The sequence below is a fragment of the Populus euphratica genome, unplaced genomic scaffold (genome assembly GCF_000495115.2).
Source record: "Populus euphratica unplaced genomic scaffold, PopEup_1.0 scaffold75.1, whole genome shotgun sequence".
Taxonomy (NCBI): Eukaryota; Viridiplantae; Streptophyta; class Magnoliopsida; order Malpighiales; family Salicaceae; genus Populus; species Populus euphratica.
In genome coordinates this window covers 1,794,345-1,819,285 of record NW_011499866.1, presented here as the reverse complement: position 1 = coordinate 1,819,285, position 24,941 = coordinate 1,794,345, and the positions used below count along the sequence as shown (strand labels likewise).

Below are 24,941 nucleotides of genomic sequence, written 5' to 3'. Positions count from 1 at the left end.
AGCCATCTTTACAATAAACATTTGAGTGAGCCTAGCGCCATCTCATTCCTTCCCATCTCCAAAAAAAGGCTAGCAAAACCTTGTTAATGAGTAAAGTGATTAGAATTGCTGAGATGATTTGCACATTTTTTATATTTTTTTCAGAGCAACGGTATTTCACAAGTAAAAATAACAACAAAAGAAATCACAAGACAATCGATCATAAATTAACATTGCAGGAGATGGTGTTTCCCACCAATCCAGTATCTTGCAATGTTCTTGCCATGTCACGCTGTCGTTTTTTCTCATGAAATAGCATCACTGGTGGTGATGTTAACAGGGGTGAATATGAGAACCTCATGGAAAATTACGTTGAGGGTTGAGGGCTTATTTGTCAGTGGCTGTGTAGGATAGGACTGGTTTGTAGTCTTCCCATAATTTTAGAGAGAGAAAGTTGCTGATACAGGGGAAAAAAAGGGGTTGGTTCTTAAGATTTCATTGGACAACCTTGCCTACTATTGTCGTGGGTGTCCACTAGCGGCTTTTTTGTCTTCTCCTTTTCCCTTCTTCTTAATTTTATCATCTCTCCTTCTCTTGTGCTATGTATGCTATATATTTATTTTCGGGTATATAAATATAGTACTTATTATTTATTGTAGGGTTTCTTTCTTCTCTCTTCTCCTGTTATTCTCTCTCCCTTTAACAGTAATGATTTTCTCGTTTCGGGTATCGTTGTTGAGGAATCTGAGGAGTTGTGGTTGTGAAAAAGTGGCAGTTAAAGCATTAGAAAGACAACAACTAGAAGAACAAGAACAAGAGGAAGAAAAACAGACAGAGATATAGATAGATAGACAGGCACACGAGTGTTTGGTGTGTGTAGAAAAGAAAGAGTGCTCGTTTTGTTGATTGATGTGATCATCACCTAAACAAACGGCTCTTTCTGGCTTTATTTACCGTCTTTTCGTATTTCTCTCTATATTTGGTCTCTCTTGGGGGGTCTTTTACTGATTTTTGTTCCGGCTGAAGGGTGGTTCTTCCGTTAACATTTTTTTTTTTTTATCTTTCTTGTTTTATCTGGGCCTTGTTCTTTGTATTTTGTTCTTTGGTGTGCAATATTGTATATCATCATGGCTCAACAAAGGCAATTTCAGATGGTGGGTGGTGGCAATTCAGGGCAGTACAATGACACGACTTTTACCAAAATCTTTGTTGGTGGTTTGGCCTGGGAGACACAGAGAGACACCATGAGGCGTTATTTTGAACAGTTTGGAGAGATCCTGGAGGCTGTTGTTATCACAGATAAGAATACAGGGAGATCCAAGGGATACGGCTTTGTAAGCCCATTATTTGTTTTTTATCCTTCCTTTTTCTTTCCCTTTTGCGAGGGGTATATTTCCCTGTCTTCTCTCACTGCATGATTCGGTGAAAAGTGGGTCTTTGTTCTTGTTTCTTTAGGTTACATTTAAGGATCCAGATGCAGCCATGAAAGCTTGTCAAAACCCATCGCCGGTGATCGATGGAAGGAGGGCAAACTGCAATCTTGCATCGCTAGGTGCACAAAAGACTCGACCACCAACCCCTCAACACGGTCCATTTCTCTCTTCTCTGTCATCTCCTTTCCATTCCTTCCCAGATATTTTTTAGAATACTTTGCTCATCTCAATGTGTGTGTGTGTGTTTATATATATATATATATCTACTTTCTATGCAAAAGTTAACTATCCCTTGAATATTCAACCAACATTGCTCCATGAAACAACGCAAAAAATGGGGCAAATGCCCTTTTGTCTTTCATTCTTAAAACATGTAAAGATTCCAATTTTTGAACCCACTCCATGTTGATATTGTCTTTAAACCCTTGGCAAGATAGCTGTAACAAGCTTGTAATTACTCTATTCGTCCGCTTGCTAACTGAAATGTAGATCTATATTCACTGAACAAGAGGATTGAAGTATTTACCTGAGAAAAAATAATGAAATCGCAGGCACAGGACGGTTTAGACCAGTACATGGAGTAGTGGCTCCAGCTACTTATCCTGGATCCGCAGCTCCATACACCCATCAACCCACTGGTCAATACTCATTTCCTTATTCAGCTTATGGGTAAGTAAACAGTAACAAATAAAAGTCACCATGGAATGTTTTCTTCAACTTCACTCTCCTTTAATATGCTTTCAATTTTCTGTATTCATTATCTTATCATATTCTACCTTTTCCTCCTGTCATCTCACAGGTACACTGGATATTCACAGGATGCCATGTATCCCTTGGTTTGTATTGACGTGATATACTTGTATAGCTAATGTCTTGTACAACCAATTTTATCTTCGTTGTTTGACCAGAGTCTTATGGCATCGTTTGCAGGGCTATTATGGTGTTTATGGAGGCCAGCAATTCTCACCTTATTATACCACTGGAGGGGCATCAGGAACACCAGGGATGTTCCCACACAATCCCTACCCATTCTATACTCAGTATGCACAGAGTAGCCAAGCACATGGTTTTGGAATTCAATATCCCCAAATGGTACAGTACCCTTATTTACCTCAGCAGTTCGGCTCTACAGGAATCTTATCACTTCCTTCGTCTGTAGCAATGGCGACTACAACTGCAGGTGATCATTCTAATAATTTCCCTGACTTCATGAATCAAATCTATCCATTTGATGGTAGTTTACTTAACATAAGGCCAATGACAGGATCATTTGAATGTAACCTGCAACAGGTGCAGCCACAATGACTATGACAACTACTACAACAGCAGCAGTAGCACCAACAGCAAATACAGGGGTGGTGGGAGCAGGAACAGGTGCTTTGCAAGCCTCTGGAACAGCTACTGAACAAAACTCACCAACCAAATAATAAGTATGGAAAGTTCGTAGTCTTCTCACAGGACTGACAACATCCACAAATCACAGACCGGGAAAAACATATATGGGGAAGAAGGAATAAGGTGACTGATTCAAAAGGAGGGTTATGCATGATCATCAGTTAGCATAACATCAGAAGAATCCAAAAATTCAGCATCAGATTGTTCAATTCATGGAAACAGGCATTTGAGATACAAAAGCTCACTCCACTAACTCTTTCAATTTTTCAAGCCCCCAACATTATCAACTTCATCACCACACATGTTCGGTCTAGGACACTAGGGAGTCTCAAGCAGTTGTTAGCGTTAACTAGGAAAAGAAATCATATTCATTTCATGTATTAGCATAAGGTGGAATCCAATATTGGCATTGGATTCTACCTCAGATACAGCAGATTATTATGTCTCGGAGGCAGAGAGCATCCGATGACTTGCTCTTGTTTATATTTGGCAGCAATCAGGGTTCAAAGATTGCTTTTATATCTTTGAGCCCATATTGGTCAACAAGAAAGGTGAGCTATGGATAGCTCAGTCATTAACTTGTAATTCTTATTTTATTTTTTGTTTCTTCATTATTCATGATTGACTGCATTTTTATAATAGGAACAAAACATTAGTCGGGGGAAAGAAGATGGTGTCTCTGTCACCTTATATTTTTCTGTTTACAGATAATCATCTCCTTTACATTCATCTTTTGCTTTCAGCCGGCATTTCTTTTCTCATTCAAATCCCTTCTTTTGCATTATCACATCTTTTGGGGTGTGTGTTTGGAATCCAAGGGGATCTCGCAAAGGGGAGTCAAATGGGTGTTGGTACTTTTTCTGTTCCAAAGTCGGGCATGCGGGTTTGCATCACATGGCTGTGGCAGTTGGAATTCTATGTGGAAGTGGGTGAGGAAGTTTCTGCTAAACAAATGATGATGAGACGAATCTAAACTAATATCATTGATATGGATAACGCGTACATGGTCAATGGCTAAAGAAGATAGGTTCTTACTTTTCTCCTCATCTCATGGTCTCCAACGAGGTTTTTGTTAGTTTCTGGAGAATTAGAAAATTACAAAACCCGCTGCCTAGCTTACCAATTGATGATGATTTTCGCCAAACATGGATTCCAATTCTCATAGCAACTTGGTTCTAATGCAAAGGCAGAATAAAAACGCGAAAGGTTACAATCATGTCCCTTTTTGGAAGTAGCCAGTCCTAGCTCAAATGGAAATTCTGAAATAGCATTTACCAGGGAAACTTTTGCAAGTTTTTTGTACAAAGCATCAGGTGAGTTGTGTACGCAAACAACCTAGAAGCTCTAGCTACACAATCACCGAGTTTACCTCTCTAGCAATGCACTGAGTTTTCAGCAACTCATCTCAAACAGAGAAGGTCATGATACCGATGCAAGATTGAAATCGAAAATGGCATACAAAAGCAACATGAGTTGTAGATATGTTCTTGCTGGAAGGAGAACACCAGCCCATCTATAAGTTGTTTCAAGAACACAACTAGGCTAACATACCAGAAAAGATTCTATCACTTCTGCTTCACCTGGCTATACGTCTAACATTTTTTTTCATACTTACACGATACAAATAAATTTCAAATTCTTGTAGGGAAGCATTCTCGCGTAGTTTTACAGCACATATTGACCTCGTCATTGCAACCAGGAAGAGTAATGTTTAACAAAGTTACGAAAACAGGCCTTGCCATGACCTGATTTAAATGAATTAATTCAAGTTAATTTGAGTTAATTTAAAATAATATTATTTTAAATTAAAAAAAAAAACACTCAAGTTTTGAGTTTTAATTAGATCAATTGAATCAACTCTAATCTAATTTAATTTAAAACCTAGCTCGAATCAAACCCATAGCAAGACCAGATTTAATAACATTAAATGTCATAGTAAAATACTGTGGAAGCATACCTTCGGTTTGATGACAAAGTGGAATTAAAAGCGTAGTACACACTATTAGTTGATAGACATCTTATCTTCTCTATGCTCAAGAATCAACCCAAAGATTCGAGTAGATGTTGCCCCAAAATAAATGGGAAGAAGAAATCCATTAGACTACTTGAAATCTAGATATTCATACAATGACAAAGTTTCTTGCATCTCTATAATTGCCATAAAATGAATCTTTTTCAGATCTCAAATATTCCCCAAATTTACAAGGTACATGCCATCCCTATTCATAGCAGATAGATTCAATAAAAGCTGCGGACTCACTTAAAAATTTGGCATTTGTGTACGAATCCAGGAACGAGTACTAATCAAGCTTCTTGAAATACTACCGTCCAAGCTCAAAAAGTTTCCTACCTAATACAGCAGCCAAAATAAAACGAGCGATTGTCTCCGATCAAATTTTTATATTGTTTGACATGCAATACTACAGAAATTATCATACAGAAAAACATATGGTAGCACCTAGAGCATAATCTATAGGCAGAGCAACTAACCCTCAGGAAGTGCAAAGCAAGAGGCTATGCTTCCTAGAAAGGCAGTCATTTCAGGGTTGCATCAAGTTCTTAGTAAAAAGTGAAATTAAAAGAAACTTGGTTAATTCAAAACAGGAAATTATGTTATGCTAAAAGAAAGTTCACTAAAACTGTCTATATCGAGCATATTACAGTAAGTAGACAATGCAGCTAGTCTCATGGGTCTCTCGAACTCCTTAACCTTTGAGCTTCCTGGAGTATCTGCTACAAGATGCAGCAATCAGACACAAGAACAAAACAATTAGAAACCTATGCAACAGAAACCTAAGCTGAATGGATGTTTTCAAGCAGAAATATCCAAAAATCTTTTTCTTCCAAAGAAACCAAACATACCACCTGTTACATAACAAGCATATTATGCAATGGTCAAAAAACACGACACAAAATGGTTCCTCAACACCCAGGAAACGAGAAAAACTGCCCTGCAAATCTAAACAGATGGAACTTGTTCAAAAGAACTCCTATAACGCAAATCTAAACACATAGAATTCAAAAAAAAATCTACGAGAGAGAGAGAGCACCTGATGCCTGGTCAATGAAACTCTCTATCTACTTCAATGGCGGTTTACCGCCTCCTAATGTTGACTGTGATGGCCGCCAAAAACGACGTCTTTCCCTTCATAATAAAACAATATTTCCCTCAAGTTTTAACAGCTCTATTTTGGCGATGCCAATTTCACCCGTGAAGACCGACCTGAATTTATCGGAATGAATTTTATTTATTTATTTATATTTTTGTTAGCTCGAGTTGGAAAATATTTGAAGTGAAAAAAAATCAGGTTTGTATAGGGTATCGACGCTGCTCTGTCCTCGACCCGAAACCCTGTCTAAACCCGACCCTTAACCTTAAAGTTTATGAAAATTACATTTATACCAACCTATATATTTTTGAAGAAAAACTAGGTTTACTTACCTCTCCAGCCGAATCTTCCCTTCTCTTTCTGTATCCCCCTTGCTTTCTTCAGTCTTCTTCAATCTCCAGCTCGCAGCAGACCTGTCGGCAGCAAGCCAGCAACACCAGCAGCAAGTCTGCACCTAAGGTTGGTTTATTCTGGTTTCTCACTTACCTTCTATATTATAACCAAGACTAATGCATTAGTCTTTTACTCTGTTGTATTGATTCATAAATGATACAATAATTCTTTATTTCTGCATATATTAAACAGGTTATGCATTAGTCTTGGTTATAATATAGAATTTATTTGAGATAATTTCAGCTCTATCATATGTTATGTCATGCCTTCATCGGATAAAACAAAGAAAAAAAAAGGTCTCATCGGCTTCCTTCATAGCTTTCAGCTGATGTTTAATTTTAATTAAAGCACCCATGTTAGTTTTTTTCCTATCGTTAAATAGATTTGAAGTTCTCATTGAAATTGTGGGTCAAATAAGTAAAGACAATCGCATTTTTTTTTTCTGGTAAAAAAAATATTATTTCTGTTCTTCTGAAGATAATCATTTTAGACCTCAAAGACTTGGTTCCATTATTTGCATTTCTTTTTCTTCTGCTATAACTTTTTTTTTCATGTCAAACAGGGTTGTTAACGAAAAGTGTTCCAACTAGCTATTGACTAAATGCTTATGGTGCCATGAGTATAAGGTGGCCTAGGCTTCTAACACCAACACAACTCACTCAAATTTTGAGGAGCCAGAAAAATCCATTAACGGCGTTGCAGATTTTCAAGGATGCGAAAGACAAATACCCCAGCTATCACCACAATGGTCCTGTGTATGCCACCATGATCAGCATCCTTGGAAACTCAAACCGAATTGCTGAGATGAAAGAGGTTATTGATCAGATGCGTGACGATTCCTGTGAGTGCAAAGATTCAGTCTTTGTTACTGCAATCAAGACCTATGCGAGTGCAGGCCAAATAAGTGAAGCTGTCTCACTCTTCAAGAATATTCCAAAATTCAACTGTGTAAATTGGACTGAATCTTTCAATACCGTTTTGCAAATATTGGTGAAGGAATCAAAACTTGAAACAGCTCACCGTTTTTTCTTGGAGAACTCATGTGGGTGGGAAGTGAAATCTCGCATTCGTGCCTTAAACCTGCTATTGGATTTTCTTTGTCAACGTAATCGCTCTGACCTTGCATTGCAAGTCTTCCAAGAGATGGATTATCAGGGTTGCTATCCGAATAGGGATAGTTATCGAATTCTTATGAGGGGGTTGTGTGAAGATGGAAGGCTAAACGAGGCCACGCATTTGTTATACTCAATGTTTTGGAGGATCTCTCAAAAGGGAAGCGGAGAGGATATCGTAGTATATAGAACCCTTTTGGATGCTCTGTGTGATAATGGGCAGGTTGAAGAAGCTTTGGAAATCCTTGGTAAGATATTAAGGAAGGGGCTGAAGGCACCTAAGCGATACCGCCACCGTCTTGATCTTAGTCAGTGCAATAATTGTGAAGATATAGAAGCCACAAAGCTTTTGATTAATGAAGCTCTAATCAGAGGCGGAGTTCCCAGTTTGGCTGGTTATACAGCGATGGCTGTTGATCTTTACTGTGAAGGCAAGACTGGTCAGGCTGATAAAGTGCTAGATGAAACTCAAGAGAGAGGCTATAGGCCATCACTTAGGACTTATGAAGCGAAGGTCGCCGCATTGTGTAGACAAGGTAGAAGTGGTGAAGCCATTAATGTAATTGAAAGGGAGATGGTAGAGAGAAATAGTGTTCCAAATGTAAGATTGTATAATGTCTTATTGAAAGGCTTATGTGATGCTGGGAATTCAGCAATCGCTGTTAGTTATTTGAAAAGGATGGCTAAGCAGGTGGGTTGTGTTGCCAATCAGGAAACTTACGGCATTTTAGTGGATGGGCTGTGTCGAGATGGTAGGTTTGTTGAAGCAAGTAAGGTTTTGGAAGAGATGTTAATTAAATCATATTGGCCACCAGCTGGTACCTACAATATCCTTATAAGGGGTCTTTCCTCCATGGGCAGGCAATATGAAGCTGTTATGTGGTTAGAGGAGATGGCCAGCCAGGATAAGCTACCAGAACTTTATGTGTGGAGCTCCTTGGTAACTTCTGCTTGTTGTAATATGGTTGATGTAGATGTTAGCTGTGAGACATTTAATCAGCTTATCAGTTCATAGCGCATGTAAGCGCAACTATCATACATGAAGTTTGTCCTATTAGATGTCCCCGATGATATTCTCCGTCTCTCTTCACAAATTAGAGTTTGAGTAGTGATGCAGGAGGTTTCAAGGGAAATTAATTTTCCTTAGTTATCTTTTTTATTTAGTTTAGAAAATTAAATATTATACTTGGTAATTTTATTTTTCTACTTAGTTAAATTTTATTTTTCAACTTTGTTAAATTTTTTTTCTTCTTTTTAAGATACACTTGAAATTAGTATAAATAAAGATATTTAGTTTGTATTTCGGTAATTTATCATAGAGAATAAATTCAATAATAAAAATTTAAGGTGGGGATTTTTTGGTTGTTTGGTTGTTAAGAACCTTTTCTGGAAATTTGTCTTCTTTGTGTATTGCTTCCTTTTGTTTAGGTTCAGTTGCCCCAGGTGACCAGTTGATATTAAAGCTTAATAATTTACAATAGGCAGGATTTGTAGAGTACTTGTTTCAACTACATCTTCCTAGTTAATGTACATTATTTTTGTTTAGATTGTATAATAATATTTATAATATAAATAATAATATTAAATATGTTAGATCTAAATTTAAGTGTATTTAACTGTAATATCAGATTCAAGAGTTTTAAATCCTTTCTAAAAGTCAAATTCAAGTGTCTAGATTTGTAACTCCTAAGAGGTCAATAAACTCTAAACTCAAGCACGAGCACATTTGTAACTCCTAAGAGGTCAATAAACTCGAGCACGAGCATGTGAGTTTACTAATCCGAAAGCTCTAGGTTCATACTCTAGACCCTACACCCTAAACCTCAAAGCTTAGGATTTGGTTGTGTTGTCTAATTTGAATGCTTAGAGTATGACAGTCATGTCATGCCCTAGTGTTGAGGGATAATTTTGTCATACCCTATTTATAGTTTTATCATGTCCCAACAAAATCCGAATCGACCATTTTATTTTTAATTATCATTTCAATACCAAATGCATTTAATAGAAAAAGACAATCCCACCTCCACCACATGCTTAACAAGTGTTTTTTGCAAATAATTTCGTATTATATTACTCTAATCCATAATGATTTGTGTCAAGATAAATAATGAAAATCTATCGATGTCGTTTAGTATAGAGTATAATTAGAGAGTGCAAGTATTATGTCGCGAGTCCACTTGAATTTTTCCTATTAAAAATGATATTTAGGTACTGTAAGCATGCTTTAAAACAAACAAAAACTCAATAATTTAGATTTGATTGTTGAAATAAGCTGGTTTTATTCTAATCAGGTGAAAAAAAAACTAATAATAGTAAACGAACAAACAAAGCAATCACAAAAACTTGTGAGAAAACCTTTTTCTAAAAGTAGAAAAATGATCATTTTTATTTTTTAGCCAATTAAATATGAAAGAATGAAATTAAATAAAAATAAATAAATAAAAACTGATCGAGTCAACCTAAATTAACATGATAGATATTTAACTTAGAAAATAAGAGGTTAGACAACCTGAGTTAATTCGTCGAATCTACATTCTAGATTATGAGGTCAGGATAATTCAATAAAAAAAATCGAAGAAAACCATAAAGCTGATTTTTTTCTAAAAAAATTAATGATGAATGATGAAATTGAAAAAGAAAATAAACAAAAAAAATATCAATTCCCATTAAATTTTCAAACATATGAACATGGTCATTATACTAGAAGCAACACAAATAAAAAAAAAACCATGAAACTCAATTCCTAATAAATAAAATGACGAATGATAGAATCAAGGAAAAAAAGTGATAACATAAAAGGACTTAAAATAAAAAAATTGAAATAAAAAGAATAAAAAATAGAAAAAAATAAGTCAGAGGGTAACTACAATTTTTTTATCAGATGATGAAATGAAAAAGAAAAATAAATTTAATGAAAGGAAAAAAACCATAACAAGTAACAAAATAAATAAAAAACAATACATTGTAAATTTATATTAAAAGATAAAATTAAAAACTAATAAAATTTTTATAAGAGGGTTACGGTAAATTATTAATTAATCTTGAGATCTAAAATTATCTTTTATGAAAAAATCTTTGTTATTTTAATTATTTTATCTATTTTTTAAAATTTAAATTATCTCAATTTATTTTAGACTTTATATCAAATTGAACTTAACCTTTGATTTTTTTTATTTGAGTATCATGAAGTATTTATTAAAAAAAAGTTTCATTATACTTAAATCAAGAAATTAAAGTTAAAAAACAAATTTTAATTTCACTTAAAATTTAAAATAATTTCTATTAATGTAGCCATTTTTAATTACTGAAAATCCCCCCTCTATTCTCGTTATTTCTTATTCTATACTAGTTAATTTTTATTTGGTTATATAGAAATATAATTGTGGTTATTTTTTAAAGTGTTTTTCACTTAAAAATATATCTAAATAATATTTTTTATTTTTAAAAAATTATTTTTAATATCTACATATTAAAATGATCTAAACACACAAAAAAATAATAACTTGAAGCAAAGAAACAAATATAAAAAATTTATTTTTAAAATATAAAAAAAATCCATGCTGCATGTTTTTTATATGTTAATTGTTATCCTTTTCTCATAAATGATAATATTCAACAAAAAAGTATTAGGATTTTAAAAATTAATTCGCTTGCCAACAGCAACGTGGCGCTTCTAGGAAACATGATGAGGGTTGGTTCTGAACAAGTCTAAACTACAGAGGTCAAAAGGTAACATGTCTAAATATATGAGGTGGAAATTTAGCTTACCATTATAAGAATCACATAATGGGCCTAGCCTTCGTAAGGTGGGCTCTATAACGCTGAACCCCGTAAACCACTCGAGCCCAATTCTCACTGCCTTTAAAACCCCCATTCTCCCTAACGTTTCCAAACCCTAGAGATTATTTTGTGTTGCAGCAGCGCAGCCAGAGATTAGAAGCAACCAACCTCAGACCTTATTTCCACAAGGTAAACACACTATTCTTCCGGAACACTGTTTATTTATAGATAACTGGATGCAATCGTTCTGTTTTTTATTTTATTTGTGCGTTTAAATCGTTGATTGCTGAAACTTTGTCTGCATTTCTTATTTTTTCTTTGATGCTTTTTAGTGGTTAAAGAAAGATGTCTGTTAGCGAGCTTGCTTGCACGTACGCTGCTGCTATTCTCTACGATGATAACATCGCCATCACTGTATCCTTGGAACCCTAGATAAACTGTATTATCGTTGCTCTGTTTCTCAGTTCTTTCGTTCATATGTTTTATAGGATTTGAGATTTCTTTTTATAGTTTTTATTCCGTTGTTGTAACATATTAAAGTTATTTTTAGGATTTCAAGCGGATCTGTGTATTTTCTCGGATTCTTTAACTAATGCTTTTAGGCAGAGAAGATAGCAGAATTGGTTAAAGCAGCCAATGTGCAAATTGAATCTTTCTGGCCAAGCTTGTTTGCTAAGCTTCTTGAGAAGCGCAACATTGAGGATCTCATCTTGAATGTTGGCTCTGGTGGTGGTGCTGCTGTTGCTGTTGCTGCCCCAGCTGGTGGTGCTTCTGCTGATGCTGCTCCTGTTGTTGAGGAGAAGAAGGTAAGAAGAAAGGAACGCGTCTTATTTGTTGTTGAATTGGGTGGTGGTTGTTTTCAGCTCTTGAGCTCTCTGACTCTGGTGTGATTTGTTGGTTGTATTTTGCAGGAAGAGGTTAAGGAGGAAAGTGAGGATGAAGACATGGGATTCAGCTTGTTTGATTAGAAGCTCCTTGCAGAATGCCCAAGTCCTCTGGTGCTTTTAGTAGTTGAATACCTTTTTGGATTGATTGGCAGTTGTCATTAAAAATACTTTTATTCGAGAATGCAAGACTTCTTGAGAATCCTGGATATTTATCTTCATGACTAGGGGCTTCTAGATATAATAGAAGTATTTCAGTTGAGTTTTGTTTTTTATTATTTTTGCTGGATTCTGATCTGATGCTTCACTGTTGACAGTAGTTTTATTTAGTATGTTGGTGCGTGTTTAAATATGAAGTATGATCTTAAATATTTTTGCCTTGTTTGTTCCAGCCATTATAGAATTGTTGCTTGGAATTGCTTTCAAAATGGCCTTTTGTTTTAAGAATTTCTTCGGATTGGCATCTTACATTATCTTAGACAATGGTTTTGTAACTTGGTTTCCAATATTTTCTTTTCTTGGTACATTTACAAAAGAAGGACTCGAGTGCTTGCCTGTACATTACCTGTTATCGTTGCATATTAAGCATCAGCTACTTACCGTTGTGGAGTTCCTCATGACATGGATTTTAAATATTTTGTTATCCAAGATTTGGATGCCCAAGTCTTCTGCCATTCTCTCACCTGTGCAAGTCTGGTAGCCATTGTTGATGCTCCTTTGTGGGTGTGTAGTTTGACTGTACTGCTTGTTTTATATTTCATTTTTTTCTAGCGGAGGATTTAAATGCTTCGTCTTCTGTCTTTTATTAGCTAGTTAAGCTGTCATATAATATTTGTACGCCGTTGTTTTAACCCTTCGCTGTTAGATCATGTACTCATTGCGAGGTAAAAACTTCTGTTATCGAGAAGCCTATCGTGCCTTATGAGCCTTAGCGAGGTGATTATTGATGGCATCTTTGAAATACTACGTCTCCATTCGTGTGCTTGCGAGTCATCAGTGCTGTTGAAGGTGGTCAAAACAATTTCCCCTGTTCATCTCTCTAGTGTCATTTTCCAATATATAGGGTGATTTCGGGGGTGTGTTTGTGTTTTTAGTTGTTTGTATTTGTGTTTAAAGTGTTTTTTATGTTAAAATGTATTAAAATAATTTTTTTTATTTTTAAAAAATTATTTTAAAAATTATCATATCAAAACTATTCAAAACAAAAGAATAATAATTTATTTTTAATAAAAAATTAAACTTTTTAAAAGTACAGTTTGCTCGAATCAGAACTCAAATGTCTATCCTTCCTCTCCTTTCCTTTCAGTGCCACGCAATTTATTATCTTTTTTTTTATAAATATAAGATATAGTTAATTATTTTTATTTTCCTGTTTTCTTCTTGGCCTAGCAGCATGCATGCCTCTCTCTCTCTCTCTCTCTCTCCTGCCTTTTCATCTACCTTTGACGCTCACACTCTTGCTTTCTTGAGTATGCTTGTTTATTTGTTTGTTTGTTGATGAAGATTTAAAGAGTTCTCGTTGCTTCACCTCTAACTCACTCTCCCTGTCTTTAAAGTATTATGTGTGTTCTTTCCAAGCTTTGTATGTGAAAGCTTGCTAGGTAGCCTTCCCTCTCTCTCTCTCTCTATGGCTAGCTCCTACATGCATTTTCAAGAAGGAAGAGGCGAATAGCTTAAATACCCACTTGGCTGCTTCATTATACTTGCACTTTTTTAGATGCTGAAAATCCTAAGCTTGAGTTCTCTTTGCAAGATGGTGGAGTACAAATATGGAGAGGCTTAGCAAGAAAACAACACGACGGCTTAAAGTCAGAATTTATTGATTCAGAATACGATAGACGCTCTTGTTCAAATTACCGAAAAGCATGTATCTCGAGCATGTGAATCTGTGATTGATGAAGATATATGGATGCATGGCCTACGAAGAAAGCAAAGGAAATCTGTTTGAATTCATTGCATACATTGTTGCCTGTAGAAAATCTCATGTTTCAAGACTCGTACCAGGTCATATTTTGGATTACTTGACATCTGAGAGTACAATTTCACTCATCATTGAGGCTTCAAAAGTGAGAAAAATACATGCTTGCACTTCTAGAAGTAGTGCCTGAGACAGATTGAAGCGAGTCTTGCATGTTACAGCTACGCGAGAAAGCACCGCTTTCACCGGTATCCATGCCATGCTCCCTTATGTACTGCTTATTACCACAACACTTTGTTTTTTTCTTCGTTAAGTAACCAAATTCCCTTTAATGGAGGTACAATAACTAGAAGTTGATCTCCAACCTAATCCACATCGGTGTAGACTTCAATATGTGGATGTTCATGTTTCTTAAACAACAGACCTCTTCCAAGAATTCCTTCCAAGTAACTTGAGATTTTATTAATGACATCAAAGTGTTCTGTGCCATGTGAGTGCATAAAAATAGTATGATTTGCTTGACTTTAGAATTAACCATAACGTCTTACAGTCTTTCCAAAACATTCAAACGATGCTCTTAGAGATTGTTCAAGGCCATATGAAGACTTGTTTAGTCTGAAGGCTTTATGTTTGTTAATTATCTCTTCAAACTCAAGTTGTATGCTCATACTTCATCTTCCAAGTCTCTAATTAAAAATGTATTTTTAATGTCCAAATTGATGTGAAGCACAATAAAATTTAATATTAAAGATAATACCACATGAACTAAGTTTATTTTGACTATATGAGCACATGAATCCTGATAGTCAGTGCAATATATTTGTGTAAAACCTTTTTCCATAAGCCTTGCCTTGTATCTTTCTATGTTTCCATCAACTTTGCTTTTAATCATAAATATCTATTTACACCATATTTTCTTTTTCTTTTTTTTTTCTTGGCAAGTCAACCTACTTTTCAAGTTTTATTTTTGTTTAAAGAATTCATTTCATCTGTAACTACTAAATTTAAATTCAAATCATTTAGATCTTCTTGAATATTTCTTGAAATAAACGATTAAGATATTTTAGAGAAAAAATATTTATAATTATTAGAAAAGTTTCTTTGATGATAAATATTTAGCAATAGGATGGTTGATATAAGATAGGACTTCCTTTCTAATATTTATAGGGTTGTCAAAGTCTATAAGAACATGTAATCCCTTTTTTTTTAATTCAAATTCCAAACTTGCAACATTAGCCTCAAGTTGCTTCTTGGTAGTGGAATGAGCAACATCTGTGGATGAAATAAGTGTAGAAAAAGTCTGGTTTATTTTCTTAACATTAGGAGCACATTGGGAAGCAAATAGTGCATCACTAAGACAAAATAGATGAATCTTGATGATTTCAATAATAGGCAGATGAAGATGCTTAACCAACTCTAGAGGCGTAAACTTCTACAAAGAAGATGCTTGATTATTATCCTGGAGATCTAGATTTAGAGAACTAATTAATTTTGAAAAGGATTGCATAACAAGGTTTACTCTTACAAAACATTACAATAGAGTGTTAATAAAATTAAAATAACATTCATTAAGAGAGAAGATGTATATAAACACTTACCATGTCCATATTGATTAGAGTTTTTAATGGTAAAGAATCCTAAAATGTTGGAGGGCTAGAATTGCCAGAAGAAGCTTTACTAACATGAACATTTTCAGGCATATGACAAGAAGATTTGGAATGAGAACTTTTAACAGAATTAGAAGAAAACTCTAAAATAATAAGTTTTGAGATGGAATGAACTTTAGCTAATAGAGAAGTTATTTGAACTTTCAAGATAACAGGAGTTTTGTTACTTGTACTTCGAGGTAGAGGATAACAACCTAAATGAAGAAGCAATAGATTTGTATGCAATGAACTTCGTTTTTCTTCCTTTTCTTCCAGAAGAAAAAGCAGCTGAAGATTATCTAGATTTGGACGAGGATTGCATAAAAAAAAAAGGCTTTAAAATAGCCTCAGTCCTAGAGTTTCTCGTCCTTTTAGAACTTGAGGTTTGCAACTCAAAATCATGAGCTATGATAAAAACCGACTCAATTATAGCAGTATAAGCCTTACATTTCCTACTTTTAAATGCTAATACAACCTTTTGAGGGGCACAATATATCTTAAAATTAGTAATGGCTCTCATAAGATCTTTCTTAATAAAGTCGCTTTCCCAAATGAGAGCCACTGAAGTTGATATTTCCCACTGAAGTTATGCTTTCCCAAATGAGAGCCACTGAAGTTGAAAACTAACAGTAACCCCATAACAAATCTTATGCACGACAGAATAAGGAATTGGGAAATAATCGTGATATTTCCCTTCAAAACTCAATCACATCAGAAGTAATGGCATTGTCCCCCCGGCTGTATAAAAGGGAGTTGTAATTAAATAATGCAAGAGCTCCATAGGAAAGGGAAAAGGCACAAAAAATCTAAACAAGGTCTTGCCGGGTGCCTGGGCCTTGAAAGCCAGGCCTGTGGGATGCATACCTGGTTGACATAAGGAAACAAAATTGCAGAAAAATGATAAAAAAGAAAAAGAACAGGGAAGTGGTCGAAAGTTTTCAAGACAGGGAAGAAAATGTTTCTTCTTCAAGAGATTAAGGATAATGCTGCACAAAATTTCTGCACTTACCGAACATCAAGCCTTAACACGCCAAATCTCCACCATTAACACATTTAATAACCACTAAGGCAAGATAAATATAAACCTTAAAACATCTCAAACTAGCATCAAAATTACAAATCAATCAAAGCTTAGGTTTGAACTATTACATCTGGAATTTTGAAGCACAAATATTTTCTATTTCAAATGCGTTGGTGAATACGTTGTCAACTTGTTGTGAATGAACTTCAAATGTTACGAACTCTTCTTTGATCACGGTCCAAGCACTGCCTATACCAGATTTAGGCATATCTCAACTGATTCTCCCTCCCTACACCTTTGCTTAGAGTCCACTGATCAAATCATAAACGAGAGGGTAGTGGGGCGCCCACACAGTTGAGACTTGAGATGCTATAGATTGCCTAGGGAACTAAATGATGTCGATTAATAGAATTATTATTATTATACTATACTCTAAAATGCGTGGATTTTTGTTGTGTTTTTATTATTGTGTAATTTTTTAAAATTTGGTTTTTAAACTTTGTTTTTGAACGATTTGGTTCTATTTAAAAAATAATTAATTTTAATTTTTTATACAAGGATGTGATTGGAAGAGAGGAAATCAAAATAAAAAATATAGCAAATATAAATGAGATATCATAAGTTTTGAAAAAATATACATTGGTTTTCCAACTTAAACAATCATGTAAATTATATAATTTTAATTTTTTAAAATTGTTTCAATTTTGTTTTGGAACATAGATTTATTTATTTTTATTTTTTAATCTCTAATTAAGAGAAGGATTACTGGATTTCAGCAGCAGAAAAATAAAATTTTCACTAGCATTGATTTAAGCTACTAAAATAGAGATTTTTTTTTGTTAAATTGTTTGATTTCACGAGAATAGTTCATATTAGGTGTTTTTGTACCTTAAAAGATGATGCAAAAACATATATAAACTCGAGTTGATTTTTTATTTGGGTTGAGTTTGGTTTTTAGAGTTTTTTGAGGTAATGAATATGTTTGTTATGATTTCTAGAGTGTTTTGTGTAAAAACGAGTTAAAAAACAGATTTTTTAGGTCAAAAGAATATAAATCTTGATTTTATAGCCATTACAATAACTGAAATCTAGTAAAACAAGTGACATGTTGTCTTTTTTTTTTTAACAAAAAAGGCAGACAACAAACATAAATAAAAAAAAAATATATAATCACTTGGCTTGGCAGGTCTGTATGTGGACCTTAGTGAAATGGGTCAAACGGGCTAACTTGGCTTGCCATGCCAATAAGTGCTTCACTCTTTTTTTTGTTAATTTTTTTTTTAAAAAATTAATTATATTTCTATTAATATTTCTTCTCTCTTTTATTTTATTTAGAAAATATCTTTTAAATAATAGTAATGTACATTTAATTTTCGGAGATATTTCTATGATGCATGTATAATTTTGTTTTTATCTTTTGTCCAAATAAATTATTTTTCTAAAAATAAAAAAAATATTTTCATATGATATTTTCTAATATGTATAGCCTTACATGTTATTTTTTTTGTTCAATTAATTTAATATATTTATCTATTTTGTTTGATTAATTAGCAAATATGATTAAATAAATATCCTATATTTCAAGGTTAGATACTTTGACTCGGTTTTTTAAATTTTTTTAGATATTATTAATAATTATTTATTTATTTATTAGTATATATAATTTTTAATTTATTTATTTATACGCAGAATTTGTTAAATTTTTTAAAACTATAGATGCATTGAAATATATATATAATTTTTTTATAAAAAAATAAAAATATTTAACTCGGCATCTAAGTGTCATGTAACTATTACAAAATAACATCGTAATCAATATTTCTTCTTATAGAAGAAAGTTTTTATGCCGTTTAAATTTTGTTTAAGAAAAAGGGCCCAACCGGGTTCGAACCGGTGACCTCTTGATCTGCAGTCAAATGCTCTACCACTGAGCTATGGACCCCGAATGCTGTGGGGTACGAGCATGGTTTTTACTTATCCATTTATAATTGAAAAATTTTCCGGCTAAAACACGCGGAAGTGACTTGAAACTTATCCTGTGCTGCGTCGGACATCTCATCCCTTACCGAGCCCCACATGGTCTCTTAACGAAGATGTCGGTGACATTTCCACGTGCACTTGAATAAAGTTGCTTGTATACTCACACCACCACTCGTTTCCTCTCCTTTGTTATTTGTTATTTGTTTTTTTGTTTGTGTGTCAATTCAGCCTCCAGCAATCAAAGAACCACTCTGACAAGCTTCAGAGTTGGCAATAAAGGCAGAACACAAAAACTAGTCCGACACAGTGAAGCTACAAAGCGCACAAGGAACCTCTCCCAAAAGATTATGACCAGACTTGGATTTATTTGGAATTATAGTGATGGTAGCTGTTTAAATTATTTTTTATTTAAAAATTATTTTTAACATTAATATATATTAAAATAATTTTAAAAAATATATAAAAAATTATTTTAAACAAAAAAATTTAATTTTTTTAAAAACACCATTATACAGTATTCTCAAACACTCTAAAATATAATTATTTATTTGATATAATTTAATTATCGGTAAAATTTAATTATAAATTTTTTTTTTTATTTTTTTCTAGTTTTTTTCTTAATTGATATACAAACCTTAATTTCAAGTACAAAATAAACATAAATTTTAGTCTGGTGTCTGACTCCTCGTACAATGATATCCAGCATAAATTAGATGCCAATAACCTTTAAATTTTTCAGGTTATGTTGTGGGGCTTTCTTGAGATCTTATTAAAAGTGACGTCCATCAATTTTTCAGGTTAAATTTTGTTCCAACATTAATATAAAATATCGTAATATTAAAATAAAATTATAAATAAATTAACCCTCTTTTACGGTCCATAGTAGCACAGAACTGTTTCTCCCTAAAACATTTTAGGGCTAAAAATTTACTAACAAAACCCTGATAATGCAGGTAAGTGAATGAAATATGAGACTGCGCGTCGCCACTGTTATAGCATGCTTATACTAGATAAAAAATGCCCTCACCTCCTCTTCTTCTTATACACTAGTTGACATTTATAAAAAGAGATCAGTGCATGTAAATGTTTGGTCTTTCTTTTTTATTTTTTTGTCTCTTATTTTGGTCATTATACCAACCTATTTTTCTTATTTCTTATATCATTTGGTCCCTCAAGTTTTATGTTTAGTTCATTTTAGTTCTATTATTATGAATTATTCATCAACTAAACTATTTTTATTTAAATTGGACACAAAACTATTATTTTTGGGCAAAAATTAATTATTTTTTAGCATTCTCATTTAAAAATAAATATAACTTTAGTTTTTTAACATAAAAAGATAAATGAAATGATCATCATAATATAATTAAAGTTAACTATATAGAAAAACTAATAAATTTAATGAAGAAATGGGCTAGCAAAAAAGAAATAATCTTTTTTTTTATCCATGTGAGTTATGCATGTGAGACTTGTATGTTTTAAGTTGTACAGGTCTTACGTGCATAACTAGTTAAATCATGTTAGTTTAGAAGTTATTATTTTTTAATTATGCTAGTTTGATAATTTTTTTCATTGATAATTTGAGAAAATAAAAATTCTTTTTTGATGAAGTAACAAAACCACCTTTTAAAGTTGGGGGAATTGACTAAGAAGTTAATGGAAATAGGACTAGCCTACTAGAATTAATCTGAAATAATGGCAACATATGATCTCATGTGCTACCATACGCATAAAACTCATTTGTTACCATTTTTTATGTGTTTTTAGATGGATTAGAAAGTCATCCCTCTGTTCATCATTTATACACCAACGATGAACTCAATTGGCCACTCGATAAGGGAGATATTTCCATTTAAAATTTTGGTCATTTATTGTTTTTCTTCTCTTTTTATCAACACTTTCTTTTTCTCTAACTAGTGATTGAGTCTCTTTCTAGTCAACATAGAGATGGTCGTTACCATCAAGAGTAAAAGAGAAACTTATGGGCTAGAAAAGAGAAGATATTATAATTTTGATGTTAATTATGATAGTAAGAGACTACCATTGGTGGTGGTTGTTTCAAAGGTTTTGATGGTCATGTATGATGGTGGCTATTATTGTTGTCATTGTGATGGTATAGAGTTGAGTGAGAAATAAGAGAGGGAGTTGTTAAGTTTTCTTCTTCTTCATTTTTTCTTTTCTCTTTACACCGTGTTTTTTTTTTTGGATTTTTTTTCCAACTTTTTATACATAAAAAATCATTAAAATGAAAACAATAAGCAAAAAGGTTAAAATTATGAAATGAGAAAAAACTGGCAGAATTAAGTTGAGAATGCTGCTTTTTTTAAAAAAAAAATTATACTTTTTTCTTTTAAAAAAAATATTAAAAATAAAAGGTTAAAAACAAGTTTTCAGAATGAGACAAATTAGTTAAAATATCTTTAAGAAGTGTAGCGTGATGGCAAAGGGTTTGAGATTTGCAAAGCAGGTATCGATTTCGAATCAGGGCGTATTTCTCTTCTAAGAGCCTAGGATAGCTGGGGTTTTACTCACTCACCTAAACCCACAAAATACGTTTTTCAGGGTGGGTTTCCTCGAATTAAAAAAAAAAAGATTAGCTAAAATGGTTCATTAATTGTTTTCCTTTTTCCCTCTATTTATATTATTAAAGTTTAATAGGAAATAAATTAAAATTAATTGAAAAATATTGCTTTTTATTTTTTTTCTTTAATGAAAATCTTGATTTAAATGCTTAGAGTTTCTCCTTTTTCATAACTATTGATTCCTATCATATTTTTTTATATAAGACTTTAAAGTTTTTTATTTATTTATTTATTAAAAAGTCAATTTTTTCATTATTGGGATGGGCTAAATCTCTTCATTTCCTTCTTAAAAATAATCTAATATTCTAATCAAACTCAAAATCTTTTCATTTTCCTTCCTAATCACAATCAAATATCATCCTTAAACTTAACTACCTTTCTTTTTTAATTTTTTTATTATATTATTTGATTCTCTAAAATTTGATTCCTATTTTTTCTTACTCATCATTTTCACTCCCCAATCTTTTATCATATTTATTTATTTATCTTGATAAAAAAATATTAAAGAATCAATATGTCAAAATTAGATTATGACAACTAGTGTATGTAAGAGTGGTTGTGTGGGTTTTGAACGAAGAAAGTGGTGGTTGATTCATGGTCATTATTGTAGAGAGAGAGAGAAAAAAGTTCAGTTAAGAAAAGAAAAATGCGACAGTAATTTGATAGCAAGGTGATGTGATTATGATAAAGTTATTGTGACGTTGGAGTTGTGAGGAAAAGGTTGCTGAGGCTAAAGATGATGACTGGAGAGAGATAAAAGGAAGGTGATCATCGACAAGGTTTTTGTGCATGGAAGTGGGTCATTTTTTTTTTTTGCTTTTTTTTTAGTTGGTTTTTGTGTTCTTGTTTTTTCTATTTTTGGGAGTGGGTTCTTTTTTTTTTTTGCTTTTTTTTTAGTTGGTTTTTGTGTTCTTGTTTTTTCTATTTTTTTCTCTTCCAAGTCTATTTTTTTGTTAGCCTTTTCCTAGTCTTTTCTCTCTAGATTTTTCTAATGTGTCTATCCTTTTCTTTTCTACTTATGCTTCAATTTATAATGTAGAGGAATTTTATCAATTTAAAAAATAAAATCAAAATATTGAAAGATTTTTATGTTCTTCTATTCATAGGTGAGGATTTTAAATTTAAAAAATTTATGGTCGAAGATTATTTTATTTTATTTTATTGAATCATGCATAATCTCTTCCTTTCCTTTTTGAATTAAATATGATCCATAATTGGTGGTTTTTTAAATATCTTTATTAAAATTATACTTTTTCTTGAATGCTTGTCATTTCACTCCTTAATCTATTTTCTTTTTCTTTTTCTTTTTCTTTTTTTATATAAAAAATTCCATATAAAATAAATAAAATGCCATAAATCATGACATAACCATAAATTAGTTGAATCATATTGGAAAGATATTTTCTTGAGAACTTATAAGACATTGAAACAATAAAGATAAAAATTAGGTTATGATCATGTTGGAGGTAATATATTTATGATGACGGTAAAAATGCTAAAATAAAAGGTGGTGGTGCAATGAATGTAAAAAATAATAGTTTAATGATCATAACGATGATGGATAATAATAATGATTTTTATTATAATGTTAGGGTGATATTATTGGTGATGTAGTGGTGATAATAACAATAACCACATTTAAGAAATCAATAATATAAAATAAAAAAATATTTTAGTTTTTTAAATTGTTTAAAAAATAATAATTTATAACTCAACCAAATATATTTTTTAAATTTGGAAAAATTACACCTAACATCCTATTGAGTTTTGAAAAATTACAGGCATCCTAGTGCCAGCATAAAAATTTTTATCCTATACCTGGTGCATAAAAAAATCAACACAAATTATTTAATTATTTATAGGTTTGTCATTATTTTTTATTTAATAACTAAAGAGCCTTCATAATATTAATATCACAACATTGCCATCAAACTAATATTACAATTTTGCTAAAAATTAGAAAAGAACTAAAACTTGATATTTTGTCAAACATTCTGTGTATAATACAAAATCAATCACAATTTTACATAACTCATTTAAATCAAACACCAACTACAAAATCTAAGAAATTATAACCCTATTTACTACTTTCACTTCTTAATTACTATTCTTCCTACCTATAAGTCATATAAAAAAAAAATTAATCTCATTACAAACTTTTAAAAACCATAGACTTTAGATTCTAAAATAAGTCACTATGAAAAACCTCATCAAGTTTAAGGTCATCAACTTTATCATGAATCTATTTTCTTTATTTTCTTAGGTAAGATGGTCTAAGATTTAGATCATATATATCTATGCCTTTAATTTTCTAAAAAATAGAGGAGAAAGATGAAAAAAAGCACTAGCTCTCAATTCCTAACTTGCTTATTATAGTAAACAAATCATCTTTTACATACTATAAATAGTAGATAAATTACTACTTGTTTAGATTTAAACCAAGTGAGAGTAGTCTAAAAATGAATTATATAAAAAGATAAAATGCATATATATATATATATATATATATATATTCAAAGTAGACTAAATAATCATAACTATATTATTTTATGCTTGTTTCTTTACTTTCATTGATTCTCTCGCAAAATTCATTCCTGCAAGCATAATAATACATGAGAACACATGAACATGATCAGCTTTTGATTGAATTGTGGAGTATATTAGAAGTTTTAATATATATTTAATATTGTAGTGCAATGTGTTTTTTAAAAGTATTTTTAATTAAAATACATTAAAATAATTTGTTTTTTAGATAATTTTTTAATTTTTGACATCAAAATATCCAAAAAAAACCTACAACAAGCATTAATTTATAATATATATTTTTTTTTTATTTATGTTTGTTGTCTGCCTTTTTTGAATATAAATTTTAGAAAAAAATATTCAACTCAGCTCTCTCAATTTATATAAAAAACCACTTTAAAAAACATGTTGAAACTAAAAGACAAACACACCTCTAAAAAAATTCACATGCCTGTTTGGTTTTTCATATCTAAACCAATTTCATTTGATGTTTAGAATGAGACAAATCATTATAAACAATAATTTTTGGGTTTTGAAATTGAAAAAATAGTTAGGATGGGAGAAAAATTAACAAATAGAAGTTCAATATATAATTTGATGGGATTCTTTATTTATAAGATGTGAAGTTAATTTGGTATTTTTTTAGATTTTATTTTATTTTTTTGTTGATCTTTAATTTTTTTTAAATTTAGTACAAATGTAATTTTGATTAAATATAAGAGGTTAGTAGTAATTTTCTTTAAAATAAAACAATAAATACAATTAACAAAACAAACGCCCTAAAGGAAAACTTGCTACAAACAGTAATTTTCTTTAAAATAAAACAATAAATACAATTAACAAAACAAACGCCCTAAAGGAAAACTTGCTACAAACAAGAGAGAGAGAGAGCATGGAGAGAGGAGATCCACCAAATAAAATTGGCTAGAAATAAAGGCAAAGGAGACACAAACAAGAAATTGCAAATGGCAAAAAGGCCAAGTGTCAAAAGAAAAGAAATAATAAAAATAAAATGTTAAACTGACTTTACAAAGCAAAGCTAATAAGTGTAAGGAGGCAGTTGAGAGTTGGGTAGCCTCCCTCCCCCCTCCTCACCTCCCTTCATTTTCATCAATCAAAAGCGGGTATTCCCACGCCTTCTTCCCTCGTGTTCTCCGCCCCCTCTTTCCCCTCTTATACTCCCTT

General features: G+C 32.1%; 3 protein-coding genes, 1 long non-coding RNA gene and 1 other non-coding gene across 9 annotated transcripts; 3 read left to right on the top strand and 2 right to left on the bottom strand.

The window, feature by feature from the left end:
* The first annotated feature begins 491 nt into the window (after positions 1-491).
* Positions 492-3,534, top strand: LOC105126255 (RNA-binding (RRM/RBD/RNP motifs) family protein). 2 transcript variants are annotated; one of them, XM_011027077.1, is made up of 6 exons: positions 492-1,313; positions 1,435-1,567; positions 1,964-2,081; positions 2,212-2,248; positions 2,343-2,592; positions 2,677-2,816. In XM_011027077.1, the coding sequence occupies exons 1-6, from the start codon at positions 1,107-1,109 to the stop codon at positions 2,715-2,717; spliced, it is 786 nt and encodes a 261-aa protein (XP_011025379.1). In that variant the 5' UTR covers positions 492-1,106; the 3' UTR covers positions 2,718-2,816. The 2 variants fall into 2 exon arrangements, with proteins under 2 accessions (XP_011025379.1, XP_011025377.1); XM_011027075.1 differs by having other exon boundaries at positions 498-1,313; positions 2,703-3,534.
* Positions 3,535-5,175: 1,641 nt separating this feature from the next.
* LOC105126253 (uncharacterized) lies at positions 5,176-6,147 on the bottom strand. Its single transcript, XR_842380.1, has 2 exons — positions 5,670-6,147; positions 5,176-5,537 (listed from the first exon to the last, which is right to left on the bottom strand). It is a non-coding gene; the product is annotated as an uncharacterized LOC105126253 (long non-coding RNA).
* Positions 6,148-6,248: 101 nt separating this feature from the next.
* Positions 6,249-8,495, top strand: EMB3101 (Tetratricopeptide repeat (TPR)-like superfamily protein). The gene is made up of 2 exons (XM_011027074.1): positions 6,249-6,376; positions 6,873-8,495. Exon 2 carries the CDS (start codon positions 6,926-6,928, stop codon positions 8,435-8,437), a length of 1,512 nt encoding a protein of 503 aa, XP_011025376.1. The 5' UTR covers positions 6,249-6,376; positions 6,873-6,925; the 3' UTR covers positions 8,438-8,495.
* A 2,783-nt stretch (positions 8,496-11,278) lies between these two features.
* On the top strand, positions 11,279-12,457 carry LOC105126252 (60S acidic ribosomal protein P1). Of its 4 annotated transcripts, none has more exons than XM_011027071.1 (4): positions 11,279-11,391; positions 11,544-11,616; positions 11,805-12,008; positions 12,114-12,457. In XM_011027071.1, the coding sequence occupies exons 2-4, from the start codon at positions 11,548-11,550 to the stop codon at positions 12,168-12,170; spliced, it is 330 nt and encodes a 109-aa protein (XP_011025373.1). In that variant the 5' UTR covers positions 11,279-11,391; positions 11,544-11,547; the 3' UTR covers positions 12,171-12,457. The 4 variants fall into 4 exon arrangements, with proteins under 4 accessions (XP_011025373.1, XP_011025371.1, XP_011025375.1 ...); XM_011027069.1 differs by having other exon boundaries at positions 12,111-12,457; XM_011027073.1 differs by having other exon boundaries at positions 11,304-11,391; positions 11,535-11,616.
* Positions 12,458-18,541: 6,084 nt separating this feature from the next.
* On the bottom strand, positions 18,542-18,613 carry TRNAC-GCA (transfer RNA cysteine (anticodon GCA)). The gene has a single exon. It is a non-coding gene; the product is annotated as a tRNA-Cys (tRNA).
* Between the last annotated feature and the right edge of the window lie 6,328 nt (positions 18,614-24,941).